Below are 23,735 nucleotides of genomic sequence, written 5' to 3'. Positions count from 1 at the left end.
AAGTGTTCGTCATGCAACATGTCTAATCGCAACAACAAAATGTCTAATCATCACAGCGCCAAATAATATCCAGTTTGTCCATAAAAATATACTTTGAAGTTGATGTGAGTAGATTAAAACAATGGCCGATAACTTGCATACTGTATGCCTAACTGAGTGTGGTATAACCATACTTATTAGCGAATAATCAGAGTAATGAAAATCGCATGTAAACCGGAGTCATAGTTCTGCTCGTGTCATGTAAACATCTTACTGCGATTAAGACCTTACTCTGATTATGAGAAATAATCACATTATTGGTGCACATGTAAACACAGTCATATAAACATGGGGGATCTGAATAATCCTGATTTTTTTGGATCAAAAGTATCTTACTAAAAAGTTTGTTGCAAATCAAAGCCAAGATTGGATTATGTGATCTAATCTGAATTCAGAATGCTTTTTCAAGATTTGATCAAATCCATTAACCGAAATTCTGACCAAATTTCTTTCTAACAACTGGGCCCTGATGTCATATGATAGCTTTGAGAGAAGAACAGAGCAAAATTTAAGTCCTTATTCAGAAATTCAATTTAATATTATTATTATTATTGGAGCTTAACAGCCGCTAGTCACTGCATGCTTTCATTGTGTGAAAACTAGCAGCTTGGACATTCTCCTAAACATCTCCTTTTGTGTTTCATAGAAGAAACTATATGGGTCTGAAACAACACAATGTTTTTTGTTCTAACTTATCCTTTAAAACACAAACAAAACACAGAAACTGAAATGAGTTGCAAAGTAAACAGACCCCACTGTACGGCTTCACCTGCGTAGCCTGCAGTCAATGTGCAATTCTTGAATTCCTCTTTCATGCTGCATTTAGAATATTGAACATTCAGCGCTTGCCTATCAAAGCACGAGTCTCCAGAATCCAATCCACATAATACCCTTGTGCCTGGCTTTGACATTTTCACTGATAAACAAAAAGCTTTGTTCTTTCTATTCTAAGCTTGTCAAAGCCTGAATTATTCCTTTTCAAAGAGGAGTGGCAATCAAAGTGTAGTACAGGGGAGGTGATAAATCGATTGAATTGATATCTAGGCTTACAGCGGGGTTCATAACCTGCACTAGGACATGATGCCAAAGACTGGGTTGTGGCGACAGATTCTGGGTCCATATTCCTCGTAGTCCTTCTTAGAGTGGCAGACCTGGAAGAACTCGGGCTATAAAATGTTAAGAAAGGAACATTAATCAGTGGTTAAATGATAAATATATTCAAAACATACAGTAAAGAGATGGTGACATATGATACTGAATGAGCATTACCGTAGAAGCCAACATGGATCCCCCAAACCACACGGCATATCGCTGCATGTGATGAGTTATTACCTGCACCTCCATGGGCTTGGGCTGGATGGAGAATCAAATGTATTCAAAGATTTGAGAATGTATTCAAGAATTTCTCTCACCTTATCAGCCATCTTATTTTTCCATTGAGTTTGCTTACAGGAAAGGCTGTTAAGATACATACAGTGCTGCCTTAGCTTAGCTTTTTTGGTTCCCACTTTATATTAAGTGGCCTTAACTACTATGTACTTACATTTAAATTAATCAATTTGATACAATGCACTTATTGTGTACATACATGTTTTTACATTGTATTTATAGTTTAAAAACACCTGCATGTAATTACATCTGTAATTAATTTCTGTAATTACATTTATAATTACACTGATGACCCGTCCCTTACACCTTACCCCTACCCTTAGAACCTACCCATACCACCAAAGCTTTCCCTAACCTTATCCGTATCCCACCTCAATAGCAGCAAAAGTGATTTTGCAATTCAATATGAACTCCAATAAGTACATTGTACCTATTTTTTGATGTAAGTACATAGTAGTTAAGGCCACTTAATATAAAGTGGGACCACTTTTTTTATGGAAGTTTATTACATCTTGCAATGTTAATAAGGTTATTAATGTGACTATATGTACAGATACTTGTTTTTTTATGTTCTTATGGGACTGAGTAATACAAAACATTTAAAAAGGTTCTGTATTCAGCATCCAATAAAAGGTACCAGACAAATACTTTAATTTAAGCATTAAAACAGTTCTTTTTTTGTTTTACCAGCTTACTTTATATGTATCTGCATATGTACTTGTATAATATGTATGCAGTATATTAAACATATTTCCACTCAAAATTTACAAATGAAATGAAGAAGCAAAGCTACATTTGAGGTAGTGAAGGGAATCCAAGTAAATGCGTACATACTCTTTTATGAATGTAAAGATATACTCTATGATATTTTTACCACGTTTTCCAGGCAACGTTGCCTTGTGGCACTCAAGTTACACAAAATGGAATGTACACCGCACAACCAAGCAAACTTGAATATAAACCAGGCTTTAAATTTTGTGCAAAATGAGGCATTATAAGATGCAGAATATTTAAGGGGCCACGTACACGATACTATTTTCAACTAAAAAAAGTTGAAACGCGTTTTGGTCGTACATTTACATGACAACGGCATTTTAGATGCGCACTCGCAAACTTCCCTAAGCACTTCCCCTAGGGGGAATCCCTGCTGCCATTTTGAAGTGCATTCCACTTCGTGAAGTGGACGAGAGGAAGTTTATATGAACAGACCGTCGCTCAAATTTTGTCAGAGGGAGCGGGTCTACTCTGATGTACACTACAAGCAGCTCTATACCCCACAATTCAACTTGATTGTCTTACGGGTGTAGAGCGGCATGAGGGTGAGTAATATATTACATTATTTTCATTTTTGGGAGAGCTAACCCTTTAAGCTTTTTTGGCAGAACAACGTCAATAGGGAATACATAACAGATCTGCAATTTATGGAAGTTTATTATATATTGCAATGTTAATAAGCTTATTAATGTGACATATGTACAGATACCTGTTTTTATGTTCTTATGGGACTGAATAATAAAAACATTTAAAAAGGTTCTGTATTCAAACTTGAATATAAACCAGGCTTTAAATTTTGTGCAAAATGAGGCAGTATAAGATGCAGAATATTTAAGGGGCCATGTACACGACACTATTTTCAACTAAAAAAGTTGAAACGCGTTTTGGTCGTTCATTTACATGACAACAGCGTTTTTGGGGGCCTGAAAACGCAAACTTTTGAAAATGTGTTTCAAAGTGCATGTTTTTGAAAACAAAACCATTATGATCTTCCTTGTAAACTACAAAATTGTGAATTTGTGAAAAAAGTGACATCATGTGCATGCATATTACGTGTTCAGTCTATAGGTGCGTAGTGTTTTTACAAAGTGATATTGCCAACTACTGGTCTGGCATGCATAATACAGCATTTCTAGTCATTTTACAGATCGGTGTGAACGGGAATCTTTTTGATAATGTTGTCGTCTGTACATGAAAACCCAAAGGAAAAACATTTCCATTTTTAATACATCTTTGTCGTTTATATGTACTCTTAGTGTGCATTCACACAACACCATTTTCAACTCAAAATGGAAAACTTTTTATGCGCTGTGGCCGTTCATTTACACAACAAAAGAATTTTGGGTGCCTGAAAATGCTAAACTTTTGAAAATGGGTTTCAAAGTGCACGTTTTTGGAAATAATGCCCTTATTGTGTAAACTACAAAAACATGAATTTGTAAAAACAGTGACGTCATGCGCATGCATATTACATATTCAGTCTATAAGGTGCGTAGTGTTCCTTTACAACAGGTGTGTCAAACTCAGGTCCTGGAGGGCCACTGTCCAGCAGAGTTTATATCCAACCCTAATTAAACACACATGAACCAGCTAATTAAGGTCTTTAGGATTACTAGGCTGCGTTCCACTACAGTTTTAGACGCGCACTCGCTAACTTCCCTAAGCACTTCCCCTCGGGGGAATCCCTGCCACCATTTTGAAGTACGTTCCACTTCGTGAAGTGGACGAGGGAAGTTTATATGGTCAGACCCTCGCTCCCTCTGACAAAATTTGACTGAGGGAGCGAGGGTCTGTCCATATAAACTTCCCTCTACACTGATGTACACTTCAAGCAGCTCTATATCCCACAATTCAACTTGATTGTGACGTCACAGCATATCGCACTTATCTAAAGGGTATGATAAATTAAATATTTTAAGAATTAATTGCATAATAGTCTATAATATATTAATTATGTTGAGATTCAATTACATAATACTTGTTGCTGCCTTATGTTCACAGTCAAAGTTTATACTATTGATATTTTGTTTCATTTGTGTAATTTTATTTACAGCTCCTAAACCAATGGGATTTTATACAATTTTCTCCAACAACTTATAAGCATATGGTGCATGAAACACCATAAGTACAAAATAATAAATAATAAAAAAAGGGGTTTAAATAATAAATCAGCTCCATAATGAATTCCAAGTGATCAAGAGCTTAGTGTGTTTCATTTAAACCTTACGCACGAATTCCACCAGTAGTGGGCACTCGTGCAACGTAAGCAATGATGCACATCCGAGTCCGCGAGAACGAGGGAAGTTAGCGAGTGAAGGGCATTAAAATTTGGAGTGGAATGCAGCCTTAAAAATTTCCAGGCAGGTGTTTTGGAGCTGGTTGGAGCTACGCTCTTCAGGAGCGGAGTTTGACACACGTGCTTTGCAAAGTGACATCGCCACTTACTGGCCTGGCAGCATAATACAGTGCTTTTAGTCATTTTTGTGGATCCATGTGAACGGGGATTGTTTTGATGACATTGTCATCCGTGCGTGAAAAACGCAAAGGAAAAACTTTTAAGTTTTTACTACATCACTGTCGTGTAAACGTACCCTAAGCACCTCTTGGAACAGCCTTTGCATTGGCAGAACCCATGATGCCTTAAAATGCTACCTCTGTAGGCAGCGCACTACGTTTTAAAACATAAACAAGTATCCAAAACGCACTACAACACATGATGAATGTGAGATTAGGGGTGAAATTCTGATACAATAATGTGAACAGACCTTTATTCTGCCACCGCTGAGCTCCTCACTCATTCTGAGTCTGGCATCTACCACGCGCTTCAGGTCCCGCTGCAGCCTGCGGCCAAAGTCCCGAAACATGGTGGAGCCACCCGACAGGACTATGTTCTAATGCACACAAACACATACACACTTCAGAAATATCTGTGTTTTCATTATGTTCACCCCCCACCCAAAAAAACATAGTACTCAAGTATATACAAATCATGGAAGAACTAATGCAAAAGCATCTATAAACATGCACAAATTTGCTTCTGTTTGAATGGACTCATTATGACAAAGACAAAGCATTACCGCTCTACTATCCCTGTGCTGAGCAAAACAATTTAAATCAAAATTAAATCAAAATAAAATCCAACAACAGTACAGAAATTAAATCACTGAAATGAAAATAACATTCTTGGTAATAGTAAATTATTCCAAGAAATGCTATACTGTGGAAACAAGTAATAATTCAGATATTGTCCACTAATAAATCTTCCAGTCCACAGAATGAGTTTTAATAATATACAATTTCAGCAAAGGCCAGCAGAGTTGCATGCTGGGAATAAATGACTATGGGCTGACTGAGGGCAGCTTATAACAGGGTATCTGCAGGAGATGTGTGTTTCATTACAGGGTTCAATCTTTACTTAAAAAACTCGAGGAGAGTTATCCTGCTATTTGGATTAGGACATGCTGGTTTCGCATCTAGGGAATAAAGGACTGGCTTCTTCCATCTTTACTGATGAGTTCAAAAAGTTGATAGACTGTGAAAGTGCCCCATTTCACTGGGGTAAACAGCTTTTAAACTATAGTACAATGCAGACCAAAAGCTGGTAAGAGACATGCACCTTCATTTCCCCTCTATTCTTTGGTGATATTAAAACACAAATGTTTCATTTTATTCATAATTCATTTCTCTAACTGAAGACTTAACCCCCCTGTGGTGTATAATCAAATAATGTCACATTTACACTGCATAAATGCACAGAAGTGCTTATGAAGTGGCATTTAGGTGTCTTTACAATTTAATGCTGCTCAGAGGTGGAATTCCGCATACGTTTATACTAGTTTCGGTCAGAGAAAGCATAATTTAGTCTGCCTTTTATGTGGCATTGTGCCTTTTCACTGAATTTTGAGCAGTCACATAACAGACTTTACATTTTGTTTCAATTTTGTAAGGTCCTTTGCATTACCAGCTCATGTCTATGCAAAAAAATAAATAAATAAATAAATAAATAATGACTTTATTCACCAAATTCAGCTGTCCCCTGTCATACTGTTATGCTATTTTTGTTGCAGAGCTTCAGTGTTTACGTCCGATGGTTTTAACGATGTCTTTAGTACCTTTCTGGACCTCAAAAGGTGCAATGTCATTGCTGCCTATGTGTTGGATCAGATACCCTCGGATTTCATCAAAAATATCTTAAAGGTGCAATATGTAAGATTTATGTCCACTAGAGGTCGCTAGAGGCCTATTCAAAACAAAGGCGTAGCTTGATGACTGCAAGCTTGAGTGCAGGAATCTTGGGACATGTGGTCTTTACATCACAGTTGGTGGAAACAATCGGGATAGGACTCAGGAAGAAATCATGTTCATGGATGTGATTATTAACTTTACTGTAGTAATGAAGCAGAGCAGGACCGAGTGTTGTGGGAGCTGAACGAGGCCGCTGGAGCGATTGGACAACACACGCCGCAAGCAGCGTAACTTTTATTATGCCACAATCGCCGGCGCTGCTTCCGCTTTTTCGGTCATGAGTATGAGGTAACGCAGCTCTGTTTATCATATTAGATACATTTGAGAGTGTTGAAAATGATGCTATAACGTTACTCTGTGCGTTCACTCGGTGGCTGCTGTGAGACACTGTTGCACACTGCAGTAAGATAGATCGATTTTAGAATGTCATATTAAATGCTGGATGACTTGTGTTGATAAATGACATGCAATTAATTTTAAAACGTATTGTATGATGGAGAAAATTCTGTATTACTGTTACTAAAAATAAAGCTGCATCTGATTATGCTATGTTAGCTACTTCACAAAATAGTGTTTTTCTCTGAGGCATGGTAAAGCATGGTACTCGCAAAAAATCAAGAAAATTAGATTATACAATAAGACTAAACGTGTTGAGCTATATAACAATAATTAGTTTTCTGTCTATAAATATATCAACAGTTGTTCCCTTGTCTATTAAAACGTAATATATTAAAGCGTCTTTGGTGTTTCCATGGTTTTTACAAAATAAAACCGGAAACCGAGGATAACCGGGTATGACGCAATTGACAGGCGACTCCTCACTCGTCCCCGAGCCTTGGTTAAAATTGCAATTTTCTCACAATTTATAAATAGTTGGAAACATTTGGAATATTGTAAGTACCTAAGGGAACAAAATATATAACACTGGACTAGTGTTTTTTGGATATTTTACTGCAAAATTCTTACATATTGCACCTTTAACTTGTGTTCTGAAGACAAACGAAAGTCTTACAGGTTTGGGACGACATGAGGGTGAGTACTTAATGACAGAAATTTTTATTTTTGGGTGAACTATCCCTTTAAAGTTGTGTAAAACAATCATTTCACGGCCATTGCAAGATGTACATATGTAAATATGTTTCCTCTGATTTGATGAAAGCCTTGTGACATTGTGCAGCTTTTAGATGTTCACAGATATGAATGGCAGATACAGTATCCACAAAATCAATCCACTCAGTCCTACATCAAGTATGAACATGTGTCATGCCTAGGAAAGAGGACTCAGCCAATGATAGAAGTTATGGGGCGGAGCAACACTTGCAACCCCTAAAGCTGCATCCGATATTGCATACTTCCCTACTACTTCCCTATTCTTTTCATTCACTGTTTGTGGAAACAGTTAATGGAAAGAATAGTAGATTTAAATTCACAGTATTCATAAAACAGTAGGTGAAAGTACTCAAATGACTACTACTTCAGGTTTGATTCTACTTTTTTAGCAGTCGTGAAGTAATTACTTATACAAAAGAAGTACCAACTCAGACAATATGCAATTTCAGACACAGCCTAGGTCTTTCTCCTCCAAACACCTCTTCAATTTTCACCATCCAATCAATTTTTGATAAATAACATCACATTATTTATCACTCAATGTCAGACTACAAAAGTCAAATTTGTTGCAATCAAAACTCGTTGCAAACATTTCACATTGACTTTGTTCTATAGCCGTCCTAAACAATAAAAACAACTGAAAACCTTTCGCTTGCATGCTGGGAGAAATATTGTTATATTTATGGTTTAGAAAAGCATGATATGTGTTACTGTACGTGTGAGCATTATGGCTAGCTAAGTTCATTTGTTGTAAAAGTAACCCTTTAGCCCGCTCCAATATTTGTTTTAAAAACTTCAAAATAGTGATGATAAATGAAAATATATCCAACTTGCAGGTTGGGTCGCCATAAATTTTGCAATTGTCAGAACAATCGATGGGCAAGATTTCATAGCAAAGCCTAAATGTCACTACATGCATTCTAAGTTCAGGAGATAAACATTTGTTCACAGCCAAATTAATTGCACTTCCAATATGAAATATGCATACATCCCAAAAACAGAGCTATCATTTTGGAGGAGAGACAGACTCAGTTAACTGGCATTAACGCAAAAGTAATTTAATAAAAAATAGCAATGCAAAAATGTAAAAAAGTTTCTTTTAACAACAATATTGAAATATATTACTTTAAGAAGTAACATTCCCTAACACAGATGGCTGATGTTATTTCCAGAGACAACCACAGATGAACCGATCGCTGCTCAAAGGCTTTTGTTGATTAGTTTGGTTTTGCTGGGAAGATTTTTTACACCTCAAGAAATTGTGGCAGAAAAAGAAAATAAAACTAAAAGAGCATCAAAGCACTTTCCATTCAAAGTCCAATTCCTTCAATATAGTCCACAGTGAAGCTTCTTTCATAGGCAAATGAATAAGAATAATTTCCGTGCACTGTGATGTAGATGTGCACTAATTATAAGTGTGCATAATTGAATTTTTCAAGACACTATTTTTTTCAGTCAGGCTCAGAGTTGTGAGATATAGAAATGGATACGGAGGTTATTTCAGAGCTGTTCAGTCCCATTTGCAGGGATCAGTTAAAGCTCTCTCTATTCTAGATGATTTAGAGTAATTGTGAACACAGTGGATACACACTGACCCCTGTTGGGCATATAAAAGAACTGATTCCACTTTGAAAACTAACAAAAACAAATTCTAACACTCAGTATCGTGACTGTAGGAAAGAACAAAAGGGCAGCACATGGCCACAATGCTCTCAAACTATATTTTATGATAGACAAACAAAGTTTCTACTATTTCTGTTTTCGTCAGGTAGTGGCAGTGTGCTGTCCTTTTGTTCTTTTTTGAAGTGCGCTGTCCTTTCATTCTTTTTGTTTTCTTTTTGGACATGCACCTGCTCTAAAGTTTTTTGGATGTGCACACAACACTGAACTGAAAAACTTTTTACCGTGATTTATGCTAAAGAAGCCACAGAGAGGGAAACACTTTGAAAGATCAAATTTTGATATCATATCATAAATATGGAGTCTATACTTATGGAAGATTGTTTCTGCCATGGAATAGAAAAAGCATCTCACAATTCTGACCTTTTTTCCCCTCAGAATTGCAAGTTTATATATCGCAATTCAGAGAAAAAAGTCAGTTTATAGTTCATATCTTGCAATTCAGAGAAAAACGTCGGTTTATAGTTTATATCTCGCAATTCAGAGAAAATAGTCAGTTTATAGATTATATCTCGCAATTCAGACTATATAGCTCACAATTGCGAGTTCTGACTATTTTCATAGAATTGTGAAAAATTATCTCCAGTTTTCTTGTGCAAATGTACTCTCTCATTCAGTCAATCACTAATGACTTCACTCGCTCAAATATGCTCTTGTCATTTCCTTTAATGTAATGCAAATTTACCAGGATATACGTTTTTGGAAGTGTACAGTGGAGTTTTTAGCCAAAAAATCTTGAATAATCACATAAACGTGAGCAAGTAAATGTACCCTCCTCTTGTAATAAAATTCAGTGAATCTAATCTGGCATTAGTTCACCCAAAAACGAAAATTCTGTTATCATTTACATACCCTCATGTTGTTCCAAAACTGTACGACTTTCATTCTTCTTTGGAACATAAAAGAAGATATTTGAGAATTATTTTTTCATACAATGAAAATCATTGGTCACCAAAACTGTTTAGTTACCAACATTCTTCAAAATATCTTCTTTTGTGTTCCACAAAAAAGAAATGCATAGATAACCTCATTTGAGCAAAGAACGGAATACCATGTTTGCACATGGCTAGAATCATCTGTACTGTTAACCTATTAGAGCCTGTACAAATTATGTCATCTGATTTCCCATATGCTTATAAGTACTACATTTTCTGTATCCTAAGTTAGTTCAAGGTTAGATCCTCTTACTCATTTCTACGACCTTTGAAAGTGCGGAGAACTTTGTCTTCAGTTAACTCTGTCAACTGATTGAATGTCAGCTTTGTCTCCTGGTCTTAAAGGTGCCCTAGAATGTTTTTTCACAAGATGTAATATAAGTCTAAGGTGTCCCCTGAATGTGTCTGTGAAGTTTCAGCTCAAAATACCCCATAGATTTTTTTAAATCAATTTTGGGGCATCATTAAATATGCGCCGATTCAGGCTGCGGCCCCTTTAAATCCTCGCGCTCCCCGCCCCTGAGCTCGCGCATAAACAAACAGTGCATAAACAAAGTTCACACAGCTAATATAACCCTCAAATGGATCTTTACAAAATGTTCGTCATGCATGCTGCATGCATGCGTCGGATCATGTGAGTATAGTATTTATTTGGATGTTTACATTTGATTCTGAATGAGTTTGAGGCTGTGCTTCCATGGCTAAAGCTAACATTACACACTGTTGGAGAGATTTATAAAAAATGAAGATGTGTTTGTGCATTATACAGACTGCAAGTGTTTAAAAATGAAAATAGCGACGGCTCCGTGAATACAGTAATAAACAATGGTAACTTTAACCACATTTAACAGTACATTAGCAACATGCTAACGAAAACATTTATAAAGACAATTTACAAATATCACTAAAAATATCATGTTATCATGGATCATGTCAGTTATTATTGCTCCATCTGCCATTTTTCGCTGTTGTCCTTGCTTGCTTACCTAGTCTGATGATTCAGCTGTGCACATCCAGACGTTAACACTGCCTGCCTTGTCTAATGCCTTGAACATGGGCTGGCATATGCAAATAATGGGGGCGTACATATTAATGATCCCGACTGTTACGTAACAGTCGGTGTTATGTTGAGATTCGCCTGTTCTTCTGAGGTCTTTTAAACAAATGAGATTTACATAAGAAGGAGGAAACAATGGTGTTTGAGAGTCACTGTATGTCATTTCCATGTACTGAACTCTTGTTATTCAACTATGCCAAGGTAAATTCAATTTTCAATTCTAGGGCACCTTTAATTGAGAATATTGGTTCCTCCAACGAGCCTCACTATCAACTAATTGATAGTGAACATTTCCACGATATTGAATAAAATGATATTAAAGAGAACCACTGGAATTGCATGATAATAATGGTATTGTACCTTGTAAAGTGGTCTTCTGACATCTATAGGGCAGTTCTGAATGACTTCATCCACTACATCTGAGATGGGCTGCAAGAAGTCTGGGTTGGCAAACTGCAGAGTGAAAAGACCTTTTACTGCACAGTTTCCAAAGGTCATTCTGGGTACACATGTTGAATAATTCAGAAAGAGTGGTCTTTCTACCTCAGGGTGAAAAAATATCTCTGGTCCCAGAAAACGCTCATATCCGACATCTATTAGAAATTCATTTTTGTTGATAGCATTGATTCCCTTGTATTTTTTTATCCATTTGCCAGGGTCCATGTCATATTTCGTGAATTCCTTCACTATGTCTGGACAGATGTAGCAATACCTTTCCTATAAAAAACAAAAAAACAAAACAGAGTAATACAGATAAGGAGTACAAAAGTTGTATTAGATGATACAGTAGATCTAAAATGATAGAGCTAGCGTGACACTACTGATTTTTTTTCAGAACATCCTACCACTCTGATTCAGATGATTCGGATTAAAAAAAAAAAAAAACATGAAAGAAAGAAATAGGAGGCTAAGTAAGGGACAGGCTGAGGCTAATGCACAGTTTGGTAATCAGAACCTCTGCACTAACTGTACATTGGACAGTCATATTGGACAATAAATACTGATTTGAGTTTAAATGATTTTATCTTACTTATAGATTAGAAAACAGTAGACAAATGCAGAATATAAGTTTACTGGTCATTACACAAAAATATTTGACCACTCAATTCCACAACTGACCAATCAGAATGGAAGTACTGTATGGCAGAGAGAGGAATATCCTCCCTGCTGTTACCCACTTTAACAGCTTTTGCGGTCTCCAATGACTGCTCTGGAGGAATGCCGATCTCTCTGTCTCTCAGCAGCTGCTGAATGAAGTAGGTGATGTCTCTTCCTGCTATAGGGATGTGCTTTATACAGCTGCCAATCACATAACCTTCTGCCTAAAAGATAAAAGGAAACAGAAATCAGCCATTCTTGTTGAGGAAAGTTCCAGCAGCATTTGTTTGCAGATGCCACTTGATCTAACGCAATGAAATTCATGCATTTTTGGCTTATATATTACTTTTTGATGGCATTGTACTGTATGTATATCTGTGTTGATTACCACTGGTATGGCATGAGTAACTCCATCACCGCTATCAATCACGACTCCTGTTAGTGTTCGTTCTCCAACCTGCCTTGAAGTCCATGATGCTGCCAATGCCAAAACAGCCTGAAAAATGGCCACATAGATAAATAAATTGTTGTTTCCAAAATATTCCATGCAGAATACAAGATTGTGTCCAGAGTGAATGGTCCCTAAGTTTACCTTGGGGACACACACACACAGAGCAGTGGGCAGCCATTTTGCTGTGGCGCCCAGGGAGTGATTGGGTTTAGGTGCCTTGCTCAAAGGCACCTCAGTCATTTTCTGCCGGTATTGAGAATCGGACCCGCAACATTCAGGTTACCAGTTACTTCAGATTACCAAACCCTCTTTTGCCATTAAAAAACTACTGTCAGAATTTACTAAAGACATAATGATGAAAAGTTGTGTCACCTGTTGGATTTTGGGTTCCTTGCCGCTGTTGCATTTGGCTTGCTTAGTTGGGGACACTTGACATTTGATATTCAACAGTAGGGGTGTGACGAGATCTCGTGTCACGAGATCACGCGAGACTAAACTGTGACGAGATTTCTCGTCGAGGCGAAAAGTAGTCTCGTGATGTTGCCATGAGGATGATTAGGAAAGAATATGCCACCGCTACATTTACATTACGCCTCCACTGTCGTTTGGCTTTGTATTTAAATAAAAAACATTTAATTCAGTTGGATAACGGTCGCCGCCGCTCCATATTTACAGAGATCGCTGAAAGTGAAAGTAAACGCGAGGGCGCATTCAAGCGCGATGTTAATACCCCGCATTTTGAAAGCGGCTCCCTGATGAATGCAAATATCTCTCAATATGAAAGCTGTTTTAGGCTGGGCAGTGTAGTTGTAACCATCTCTTAGCTCTGTATCAAAGAAAAATTTGGTCTTATTTGCACTTTGAATATTGAGAGGGTGCGATTATGGTTGCACTTATTGTAAAGTGTTACCATAAAAATGAATAAGAGTTTTCTCTTAATCTTATTAAGCACAAACAGTAAGGTTTCATTTGTTAACATTAGTTAATGCACTGTGAACTATCATGAACTAACAATGAATGACTATTTTTATTAACTAACATAAACAAAGATTAATAAATACTGTAGCAAATATATTGCTCATTGTTAGTTGATGTTGGTTAATACATTAATGTTAATAAATGAGACCTTATTGTAAAGTGTTAACATTTTTATTTATACTGTTTTTATTTCTATGTTCAGTTTGTGGAAAGAAGTTCAGTTAGGAGGTCAGTAGTTGTAGCAGCTCATAAATCATGTACAGTATAAGGTCTGAAGAGACTGAAATCATACAGAAGAGAAGTCAGTCAGTTGAGTTTGTGGCAAAACCTTTTACAGTACTTGAGTATTGTTGTCTTTTACTGCATATGATAATTCATACTCAGAAAGTAGAACTGAAATGACATTCATTACAAGATGATTAGTTAAAACATTTCAAATACACCTGCAGAATATTTTTTCTAGTCATGTATTTCGCCATTGAGGATTTCTTAAAACTAGTGTGTAAAAATCTTGTCTTGTCTCGTCTCGTGAACTCAATCTCGAGTCTCGTCTCGTCTCGTGAGATACCTGTCTCGTCACACCCCTATTCAACAGTGTTTTGATCTGCCTGCATTGACACCATTGTATGTGAACTGAACTGAGCTGGATGATGACATCACTGCTTACTCCAGTGCTGATATAGATAAATTAACTAAATTAATAACTATTGATTCTTAATTATCAGAACTATTTTCTTTAAGAGCTGCTGTGCAGCCAAAATTATATAACAATTATCACTGTAAAGCTGCTTTGACACAATCTGCATTGTTAAAAGCGCTATATAAATAAAGGTGACTTGACTTGACAACGGGACCAGATCTAGGCATAGGTAAACATCTGTCTTGTCCACACAATCAAACTTGACACAAAGATAGCATTGATTTTTTGACAGTTTGTTCATTGATTTGAAGCAATTCCAGCTTTGTTTTCTGTGTTTGAGTTTGTTGATTTGATTACCAGTTGTACCTGTTGTTCATTTCAATTAGTTTGCCTTTTGTATTAAAGCCCTGTGTTTTGTTCAGTTCATTTGTCTGTTCTTGTCTGAGGGTATGTTTACACAACAATGAAACGGAGAAGTGTTTCCTTTGCTTTTTCGTGCACAGATGATAATGTTGTCAAAATGATCTCTGTTCACAAGGATCCACGGAAACTACAGAAAATGCTGTATTATGCATGCCAGTCACTTTGTAAAGAAACATTATGCGCATATAAACTGAACATGTAATACATATGCGCATGACGTCATTACATGGAGATGATAATGGTATTGTTTTCAAAAATGAAATCCAAAGCTGGCCGCCAAAACACTGTTATCGTGTAACGGCCAAAAATGTTATGCGTATAAAATGTTTTCCATTTTTAGTTGAAAACGGTGTTGTGTAAAAGCCCCTGATTTAGGCTACTGGTTTTTCTGTTTCAGTTTATCTAGTTTTATTTTGTTTATTTGAGTTTCTGTTTAATAAATCATTACTGCTGTGAATAGATCAAGCTCTTTTCCTTTATTTTTGCAACTGCCGCTGACAGAAAAACAGACCTTACTAATTGGATCTAGTGGCAGTTCATATCCTCCTCCTCTCCCAGGGGGACTGCTCCCTTGAGAGACACACAGAGGAAATTTTTCCATCTGGTACACTACGATGATGACAGCCTCTGTGTGTTTTTCTTGGCAGGCCTCAATGCTTCCAGGAGTTTGGGGACTGGGTCCTGGCTCACATTCCCCTTTACCACTGGCGAGATGGAGGAGGATCATCTAACCACAGTCCACTCCGGGCACCTTGTGCCACCCGCCGTCACTGTCCCAATGGACATAAAGGAAAGCCCACCGCAGACACAGAGCCTGAGCCATATATCACCCCGGAGCCCGAGCCTAACACGTCTGACCAGGTGTGTGAGCCAGCAACATCATCCGTCACCAACGCAATACTGGTGGAATATGACTCTGCCTGTTTCAAGTCGGCCAATAGAGCCAATTCCTGAAAATTCTGCCTGTTCCACGTCGACCAAGGACGTTTTTTTTTTTTTTTTTTAACCTGACTCTTCCCTGTTTTTCACAGTGTTGATTTCTGGTGAATTGCATGGAAACCAATGGGGAAACCAATGGGCACCCCAATACAATCGATGCAACAAAAATTTGTACATTCTTTCCAAAACACATCTATGTGTTGAAACTTTGCATGCACATTCACAACCCTACAATAATTATTCACAAAATTTCAGAAATAAATAGGTTTAACTGATGTCTAAAGCAGTTTAAAAATCGAGTGTGGACCAAATTAACCCGCAACAAAACAGGAGAGATTACATTTTATTTAAATGCTAATTAATTGACAAGCTTTTACAATACATATTATTGCCATTTCAAACACAATTTTCAAGCACAATATTTAAACACAAAAGTTTACCTGAACAGCAATATACAGCCCTGGGACGTTGAACGTTTCAAACATGATCTCCGCTAAGTATTCCCGGTTCTCAGGAGTATTTAGAGGAGGTTCTGTCTAAGGAGAAAATATAGCACTGCAACATCAGGATAAACAGACACAAAAGGCCTGTTGAATACATTAAATGTAGGTCTTTTGTAATGCAAAATAAAAGTGCATAAAAAGTGTTTTGTCATCATCAAATGGAGCAGTGAGACAAAGGCACACATGCAAAAGACACACTGGAAATATCCAGGTTTGTAACATGAAAACTACATAATCTCTCATTATGCAAACAATAAATATTTCATTTGGTAGCTTTAATTATGTATGTGCTTCCTCTGTTTCTCACTGGGAAGAATCTGTTTCACAAATCACTTCAAATCACTGTGCCAAACTCTTCTTAATCTCATCTTTAAGATCTATGAATGTACAGCCAACATACCATCAGGAAGTTGTGGTCCTCTGGTTCAGCTCGGAGATATTTAAATATGATCTGCTCCATGAACTTTTCCATGAGGTCCCAATCCTCAACAATACCATGTCTGATGGGCCACTAATGTATACAGAGAAAAAAAAAAAAACATTACATGAATTCTTCATCACTCTAGTCTTAGATAAATCATGTTGTCTGTTGTTGCCGTACTAGTAGTCTAATAAACCTCAATTAATCTAGAATGAGGTGGTGAATGCATTTTTTGGCAAGTGTGAGAGATTTCATTTTCACACATTTTAAGTCTCACCTAAGATAGCTCAATCACAGTGGCTTGTGAGTACTTTTTTACCAGATAATGTTTTTATATATATATATATATAAGAAATTTCTGTAGCAGGTTTCTAATTGTAGGATTTTTCTTTGGCCTTTTGATCTGTGTTCTCCAACTTTATTCACACTTCATATTTTTTTTGTGTGTGTGTGTGTGTGTTTTTTTTTTTTTTTTTAAATATTCTCTTGCAGGATCTTCAAGTAGTTTACATCATCCATTCTTCCTTCTATTGTAAAAAGATACCCTGTCCCTGATGTATGATGCTAACACCCTTGTGAAAAAGAAGTGTGCTTAATTGTACTGCATATTTCAAGCATATTGTTAAAATGGTTCAAGCAGATAATTTAATATTATAATGGAATAAAAGACCACTTAAAGAGAGAACACTTTCATGACTATTTTTCTTAACACACTTTAATACACTTTTAAAGTTAAAAGATTTACTTTAAAGGTCCCGTTCTTCGTGATCCCATGTTTCAAACTTTAGTTAGTATGTAATGTTGTTGTTGGAGTATAAATAAAATCTGTAAAATTTTAAAGCTCAAAGTTCAATGCCAAGCGAGATATTTTATTTAACAGAAGTCGCCTACATCGAACGGCCAGTTTGGACTACATCCCTCTACTTCCTTCTTTAATGACGTCACTAAAACAGTTTTTTGACTAACCTCCGCCCACAGGAAGACACAAGAGTTGCGTTTGTAGAGTGTGTTTGTCGCCATGTCGTCGTAACGCTGTTATTTTCATCCCGCAGTCCAATCACCGGGTCTGATTCCGGCTCAAATTGATAGGGTAAAATTAAAGACATGTTTACAATAACACTGAGCGCGTGCATCTCCACGTTATGGTAAGAGGCGTGACCTTTCCGGGCAAGGTGCGCTAAGCTGCTGTCGAATCACAACACAGGAACCGCTGGCACAATCAGAACTCGTTACGTATTTCTGAAGGAGGGACTTCATAGAACAAGGAAGTCATCAGCCCGTTTTTATGATACAGATAAGTAAATTATGTGAAAAATACTGTGTTTTTTTACACGCGAAACATGAACACATGTTATATTGCACACTATAAACACAATCAAAGCTTCAAAAAAACACGAAAAACGGGACCTTTAAAGAACATTTTAAATCATTAATAATCTTTTGCCGTGCTTTAAAGAATTACACTCATTTGATGTGTTGACTAACATACATTACTAAAGCACATGTAAAGTACTTTATTATAATTTTAACTCTACTGTTAAATATTACATTTGACGTTACTTTATTTTTAATGTACTAAATTTCAATGTCATCATCAAAAAGTATGCTGAAGTGTACTTCTTTTTCACCAGGCACCACCAAACTCGACTGCTGGTATGGTGGGTTCTTATGGTTGACAGTGTCAAATTCTCATCGAACATGATTTTAAAAAGCTCTATCATAAAATCTCTTCTCACACTGCAAGCTGAGCAGTGGTCTCTTTGTGCTTGTCTTCTATATTGCTCAGTATTATGTCAAGCTCTTGATGTGGTTGACCGGTGCCCCTTCACTCTGTTCTCAGTTATTGAACGCCTGTAACTCCTTCAAAGTGATCATTCAAAAGGTTTTAAAAGGCAACCTTTTCAAGGCAGGGTCTAGTAGTAGTTGGATGTAGCTTTACACTTCCTGATAATCACTGCTGCCACTGGCATTTTCAAACACCTTTTGTACATTTAATGAAATTGGTGGACAAGCATTTTTTTTTTTTTTCTATACTGATGTATTTCCAGTTTAAACAGGAAGTTTGGCATAACATAATAAAGTGATCGTGCCCATCTGTTTTGCTACTTGCAAGACAGTTATTCATTTTATACTCAAAAACTGTACATAAACTGTACATCTAAAGGCTGTTTTGAAGATTACACTAGTATTTAGATGGCCTCAAGATGGACACATGGACTAAAAGTAATAATATTGTGATTTGATGGGGTCTTATAGTATAGGGCAAGGGCTTGACACCCACCAAATGCAGGTGGATTTCAGCAGTGGCGCAGTTACTCCTTAACTGAATTTTATAGATAATGTAATCTTTTAAAAAGGCATCAAAAATAATAAACTGAGTGCAATACATGCGATACACATTGATACTGAAATATCTAAAAACAGCTCTCTCATCTCTCTGACAGCAAGTTGACACGCAAACCTGCCTCCCCTCACTCACTCCTTTTTTTTGCTCCGGATGAATATTGTTGGTGTTACAGGGCTTGAATTTCGGTGTGGGATTGCACGTATTGCGCATAATTTTACTCACTCCTACAGATTTTGTGCTCACAGCCTCACACCCAAAGTGCGTGCAAACATAAAGCTGCTTCTCAGTACTAAATTGAGTTCTTTTTGCTTGAGCTTAAACAGTCAAATACACACAAAATAATGTCAAAATGCCAGTCTTGGCGAGTATTCACGTAAACACTGTCAATTATGTTTTAAGTGAATGTAAACAGTTGAGAAAGAAAACGCATGTGTAACAGTATAATGGATCCGTAGGTCAGGTCTTAAAGTGACAGCAGCCTAATGCACCTGCTGCCAAATTATGAGATAATATTCAAAATATCTATATGGCAGTTTTTCCCCATGGTATCGATGTCAAAATTGTGGCCAGTGAAAATGGCTATGTGACTAGTAACTTTGGAAAACCACTAGCCACAGTAGCTGGTAAGCAAAAAAGTTGATGTCAAGCTCCTGGTAATAGGTAGACATTATCATTTTCATCTGTGTTTGCATACGTCCTGACCTAAAGGTTACATTTACTGTTGCTTGGGAAATCCAGTCATTTCAATAGGAACATATAATGAAGTTTCATGTGAGAGTGAAAAAGTTCCCCACGCAGATTAAATACACGCCCCACTCATGTTCAAGACTTAAGTTGGTCACGAGATTTCACCACATTGACCAATAGAATGCTGCTTGTTTTGAAAGTAACTTTTGTGCTTCATACATCTTGTCGCTATTTACAATGGACCTTTTTTGATTTCAAAATTTTGCTGAAAAGTGACCACATCTTTAAGGATGAGTTCACTTCAGATTAAAATTTCCTGATAATTTACTCACTCCCATGTCATCCAATATGTTTGACCTTCTTTCTTCAGTCGAAAAGAAATTAAGGTTTTTGAGGAAAACATTGCAGGATTTTTCTCCATACAGTGGACTTCAGTGGGGTTTAAGTTTCAAAGTGCTCTACACGATCCCAGCCGTGGAATAAGGGTCTTATCTAGCGAAACTATTGGTCATTTTCTAAAAAAAATAAAAATTTATATACTTTTTAACCACAAATGCTCATCTTGCTCATCGATGCGCCACGCATTACGTAATCACGTTGGAAAGGTCACGCGTGACAGAGGCGGAAGCACCGAATCCAGTGTCTACAAATCGAACGTGCAAAGACTAAGTCAGACCCCCTTTATGTCTGAAACTATCAGTCATTTTCTACAAAAAATAAAAATTATATACTTTTTAACCACAAATGCTCATCTTGCACTAGCTCTGCGATGCGCCACGCATTACGTAATCACGTTGGAAAGGTCACGCGTGACAGAGGCGGAAGCACCGATCCAGTGTCTACAAATCGAATGAGCAAAGACCAAGTCAGACCCCCTTTATGTCCGAAACTATCAGTCATTTTCTACAAAAAATAAAAATTATATACTTTTTAACCACAAATGCTCATCTTGCACTAGCTCTGCGATGCGCCACGCATTACGTAATCACGTTGGAAAGGTTACGTGTGACGGAGGCGGAAGCACCGATCCAGTGTCTACAAATCGAATGTGCAAAGACTAAGTCAAACACCCTTTGCAAAAAAATGTAAAACAGTGATGTCGGACGATTTTGAAGTGGAGGTGAAAATGAGTTTTTCACCCTACCGTGGTACTTCCGCCTACGTCACACCTGACCTTTCCAACAATGATTGCGTAATGCGTGGCGCATCGCAGAGCTAGTGCACGACGAGCATTTGTGGTTAAAAAAGGTTTTTTGTTTTTTTTTGAAAATGACAGATCGTTTCACTAGATAAGACCCTTATTGCCTCGTCTGGGATCGTATAGAGCCCTTTGAAGCTGCATTGAAACTCCAATTTGGACCTTCAACCCGTTGGTGGCCATTGAAGTCCACTATATGGAGAAAAATCCTGGAATATTTTGCTCAAAAACCTTAATTTCTTTTCAACTGAAGAAAGAAAGACATAAACATCTTGGATGACATGGGGGTGAGTAAATAATCAGGACATTTTAATTCTGAAGTGAACTAAACCTGTAAGCCTTAAAAAATATGCTTATAAACTTCCTGAGGTAGATTGTACAGTTCTACACAGCAAAATCCCCAGAGTTAAATCAACTCTGTTCCGAGTACATATGGTCCCTCTCTATATAGTGTTAAAGCAACACTGAAGCAGAGTTAATTAGATAATTAAGTGATTAATTAAGTTATGATTGAGCATTAGTGATGAACACCTTCTGTTAACAAGCAGAATCACTGAAGAGAAACACAATAATTACAAATGACTTCCAGCCACAGTCTTAGATTGAATAAACTGAAGATAAAAGGCATTAAATCTCTCAAGATCTGATTAAACAACTCCACAAACAGCATGTTATCTCATTAACTTTAACTCTGCTTCAGTGTTATTTTAACTCTATGTAGAGAGGGACCATATGTTCTCTGAGCAGAGTTGATTTAACTCTGGGGACTTTGCTGTGTATAAGCCTAAATTAACAAACTGGTACATTATCACAACTGATCACCTTGGTTGCATAATTTGGTTTATCGATGGCTTCATCTCCGATGAAGAAATCGAGGTCATCCACTCCTTTCATGAGACGTCTCTGTGCCTGATCTCCAACACTGGCTGACTCTCTGATCGCAATACCTGCAGTGACAACACTACAATCAGCTTACTGTAGCGCTGCGAAGTCACAAAGCACAATCATATAAAATAATTTGCTATTTGACAGTATCCTTTGACAAAAGCAACACAATCAATAAGTGTTATGAAAGGATGTGTGCTGTTAACAGGCTCAGAGCCTACGGTACATTGAGGTTACGGCAGTAGTGAATTGAGAGTTTTATAATAGCTTAAAATAGTGGTTCCCTAAGGCAGTTTTTAATTAAATTCGTGAGCCAAATATTATATCCTGGATTTGAGTGCTGGACATGCAGTATTAGTCTTCTCTGATCTGCCCCGCTGCGCGTTTAACAACTTAAACTGGCAGGCAGCTCACAGGATGGCATGATGAACTGGGGCTCCGTGTTTCCTGCATAACCAATCTTGGTGTACCTGAAGAAGAAGAACACTAAATGATCATCCTGAATGAGATGAATGAACCTGTACGGTCTATTTTGTTTATCATTTTTCAATCAGTATTTCCAGTGAGTACACGGTCTGTTCATTTATCAAACAGCAGCTGTGGAAGTTTAATATATAGCTATAATGCACCTGATTAATCTCTTGACATGGCACCCAATTAAATCAAGACCAACATATTATATATGAAAACATAGATCATACCGAAAACCATGTCAGGAATATTGCTTCCTATACACTCAGAGCCTCTTTATTTTTTAGATGCAAATATTAGACAAATATTTACATCAAAATACTCTTACTCCTGCGTTAGTTTTTACTAGTGCTTAAAGTCTGAATTCATCAGACAGCTCAGACCAGATATAAAAATGTATATCCATTTCACATATCCCTCATCCAAATTTGTGAACTGATCCTCTTCATCCAAATCATAACCGATTACAACCCTCCAGAAGCATTTTAAAGAAGTTTAGGGATTAGAATTTGGTTTGTTTTCTACCTTAAAAACCATACAAAACATTGCAATCATATAATAATATGTGTTACATATCACACAGAGAGTAATAAAATGCAAAGTAATGATACTAAGGCAAAGCACTTAGTTAAATTAACATAGGCCTATAGTCTGCAAAAGCAAATACATACAATATTTGACTTAATTTTTTAGGTCCAGCAGAAATGAAACTGGAGGAGCATGAATGTTGTCGGTGTGTGACAGTAAACAAACTCACCCTGTCCCGCAATCAATCACGCATGGAGGGGGCCGCACTGCCATCATCAGCACTAGATACAATCACACAAACACATCCGCATGTCACAACAAAAACGACGTCATCTACATTGAAACCATGTGTCGTTTACAGTGCTGTCAGGTGTAGGCTACCTTTACTGCGGTGTATATTGTCCCTTGATTCTGGCTTGCACCGTTATTTTTCGCGACTACTTCCCGAGTCAAAGGGAAGGCAAAAAATAGAAACATGCTGAATCCACTCGCACTGCCTCATCATGATCCACAGGGCTGACAGCGAAATTACGAATCCTACTATGGTAAAGGCTGGTTTATTAATATGTATCATGAGCCAAGCCTTCGCCAGTACACGTTCTCTACTGGAAGGTTACTAAGGAACGTCAAAATGGCGTAATTAATATTCATAACCTAAACCTTTTGCCATAGTAGGGTCCTTAATTTCACTAGCTGGCAAAGTACCTGTAAGCTGTAAACAGACCGCAGAGCGCGTGGCGCATTATCATTGTTTACCTTCTTAACCTCTTACTTAAGAGTGCAGTTTATTTCGATACAGCTTTAATGGCAGACGTAGATCTATTAATTGGTGTGTTTATTATGGTGAATCAGTTCTATCTCCCATGAACTGATTGTTTAGTAGCTTATAAACGTGTAAAAATCACGGAGGTATAGCCTATATCTTAGTATAAAAATG

At 37.2% G+C, this 23,735-nt stretch overlaps 1 protein-coding gene across 1 annotated transcript; it reads right to left on the bottom strand.

Annotated features, from left to right (window-relative positions):
* Positions 1-323: 323 nt before the first annotated feature.
* On the bottom strand, positions 324-23,334 carry actr3b (actin related protein 3B). Its single transcript, XM_048174685.1, has 13 exons — positions 23,180-23,334; positions 23,028-23,079; positions 22,214-22,269; positions 21,737-21,861; positions 16,662-16,772; positions 16,199-16,294; positions 12,716-12,823; positions 12,408-12,551; positions 11,773-11,946; positions 11,590-11,682; positions 4,968-5,093; positions 1,309-1,392; positions 324-1,205 (listed from the first exon to the last, which is right to left on the bottom strand). Exons 2-13 carry the CDS (start codon positions 23,072-23,074, stop codon positions 1,110-1,112), a joined length of 1,260 nt encoding a protein of 419 aa, XP_048030642.1. The 5' UTR covers positions 23,075-23,079; positions 23,180-23,334; the 3' UTR covers positions 324-1,109.
* Positions 23,335-23,735: the final 401 nt, after the last annotated feature.

This window comes from Megalobrama amblycephala, linkage group LG22, assembly GCF_018812025.1.
Source record: "Megalobrama amblycephala isolate DHTTF-2021 linkage group LG22, ASM1881202v1, whole genome shotgun sequence".
NCBI classification, from domain to species: Eukaryota; Metazoa; Chordata; class Actinopteri; order Cypriniformes; family Xenocyprididae; genus Megalobrama; species Megalobrama amblycephala.
This window is presented reverse-complemented; position numbering and strand designations above follow the sequence as displayed.

Excerpts from the sequence above, each read along its gene's own strand:
- actr3b (XM_048174685.1), bottom strand. The coding sequence starts at position 23,074 with ATGATGGCAGTGCGGCCCCCTCCATGCGTGATTGATTGCGGGACAGG. Across the intron at positions 16,773-21,736 it reads AACCAAATTATGCAACCAAG|TGGCCCATCAGACATGGTAT; the intron begins GTGATCAGTTGT and ends TGTATACATTAG. Across the intron at positions 5,094-11,589 it reads TCAGAAGACCACTTTACAAG|AACATAGTCCTGTCGGGTGG; the intron begins GTACAATACCAT and ends TGTGTGCATTAG.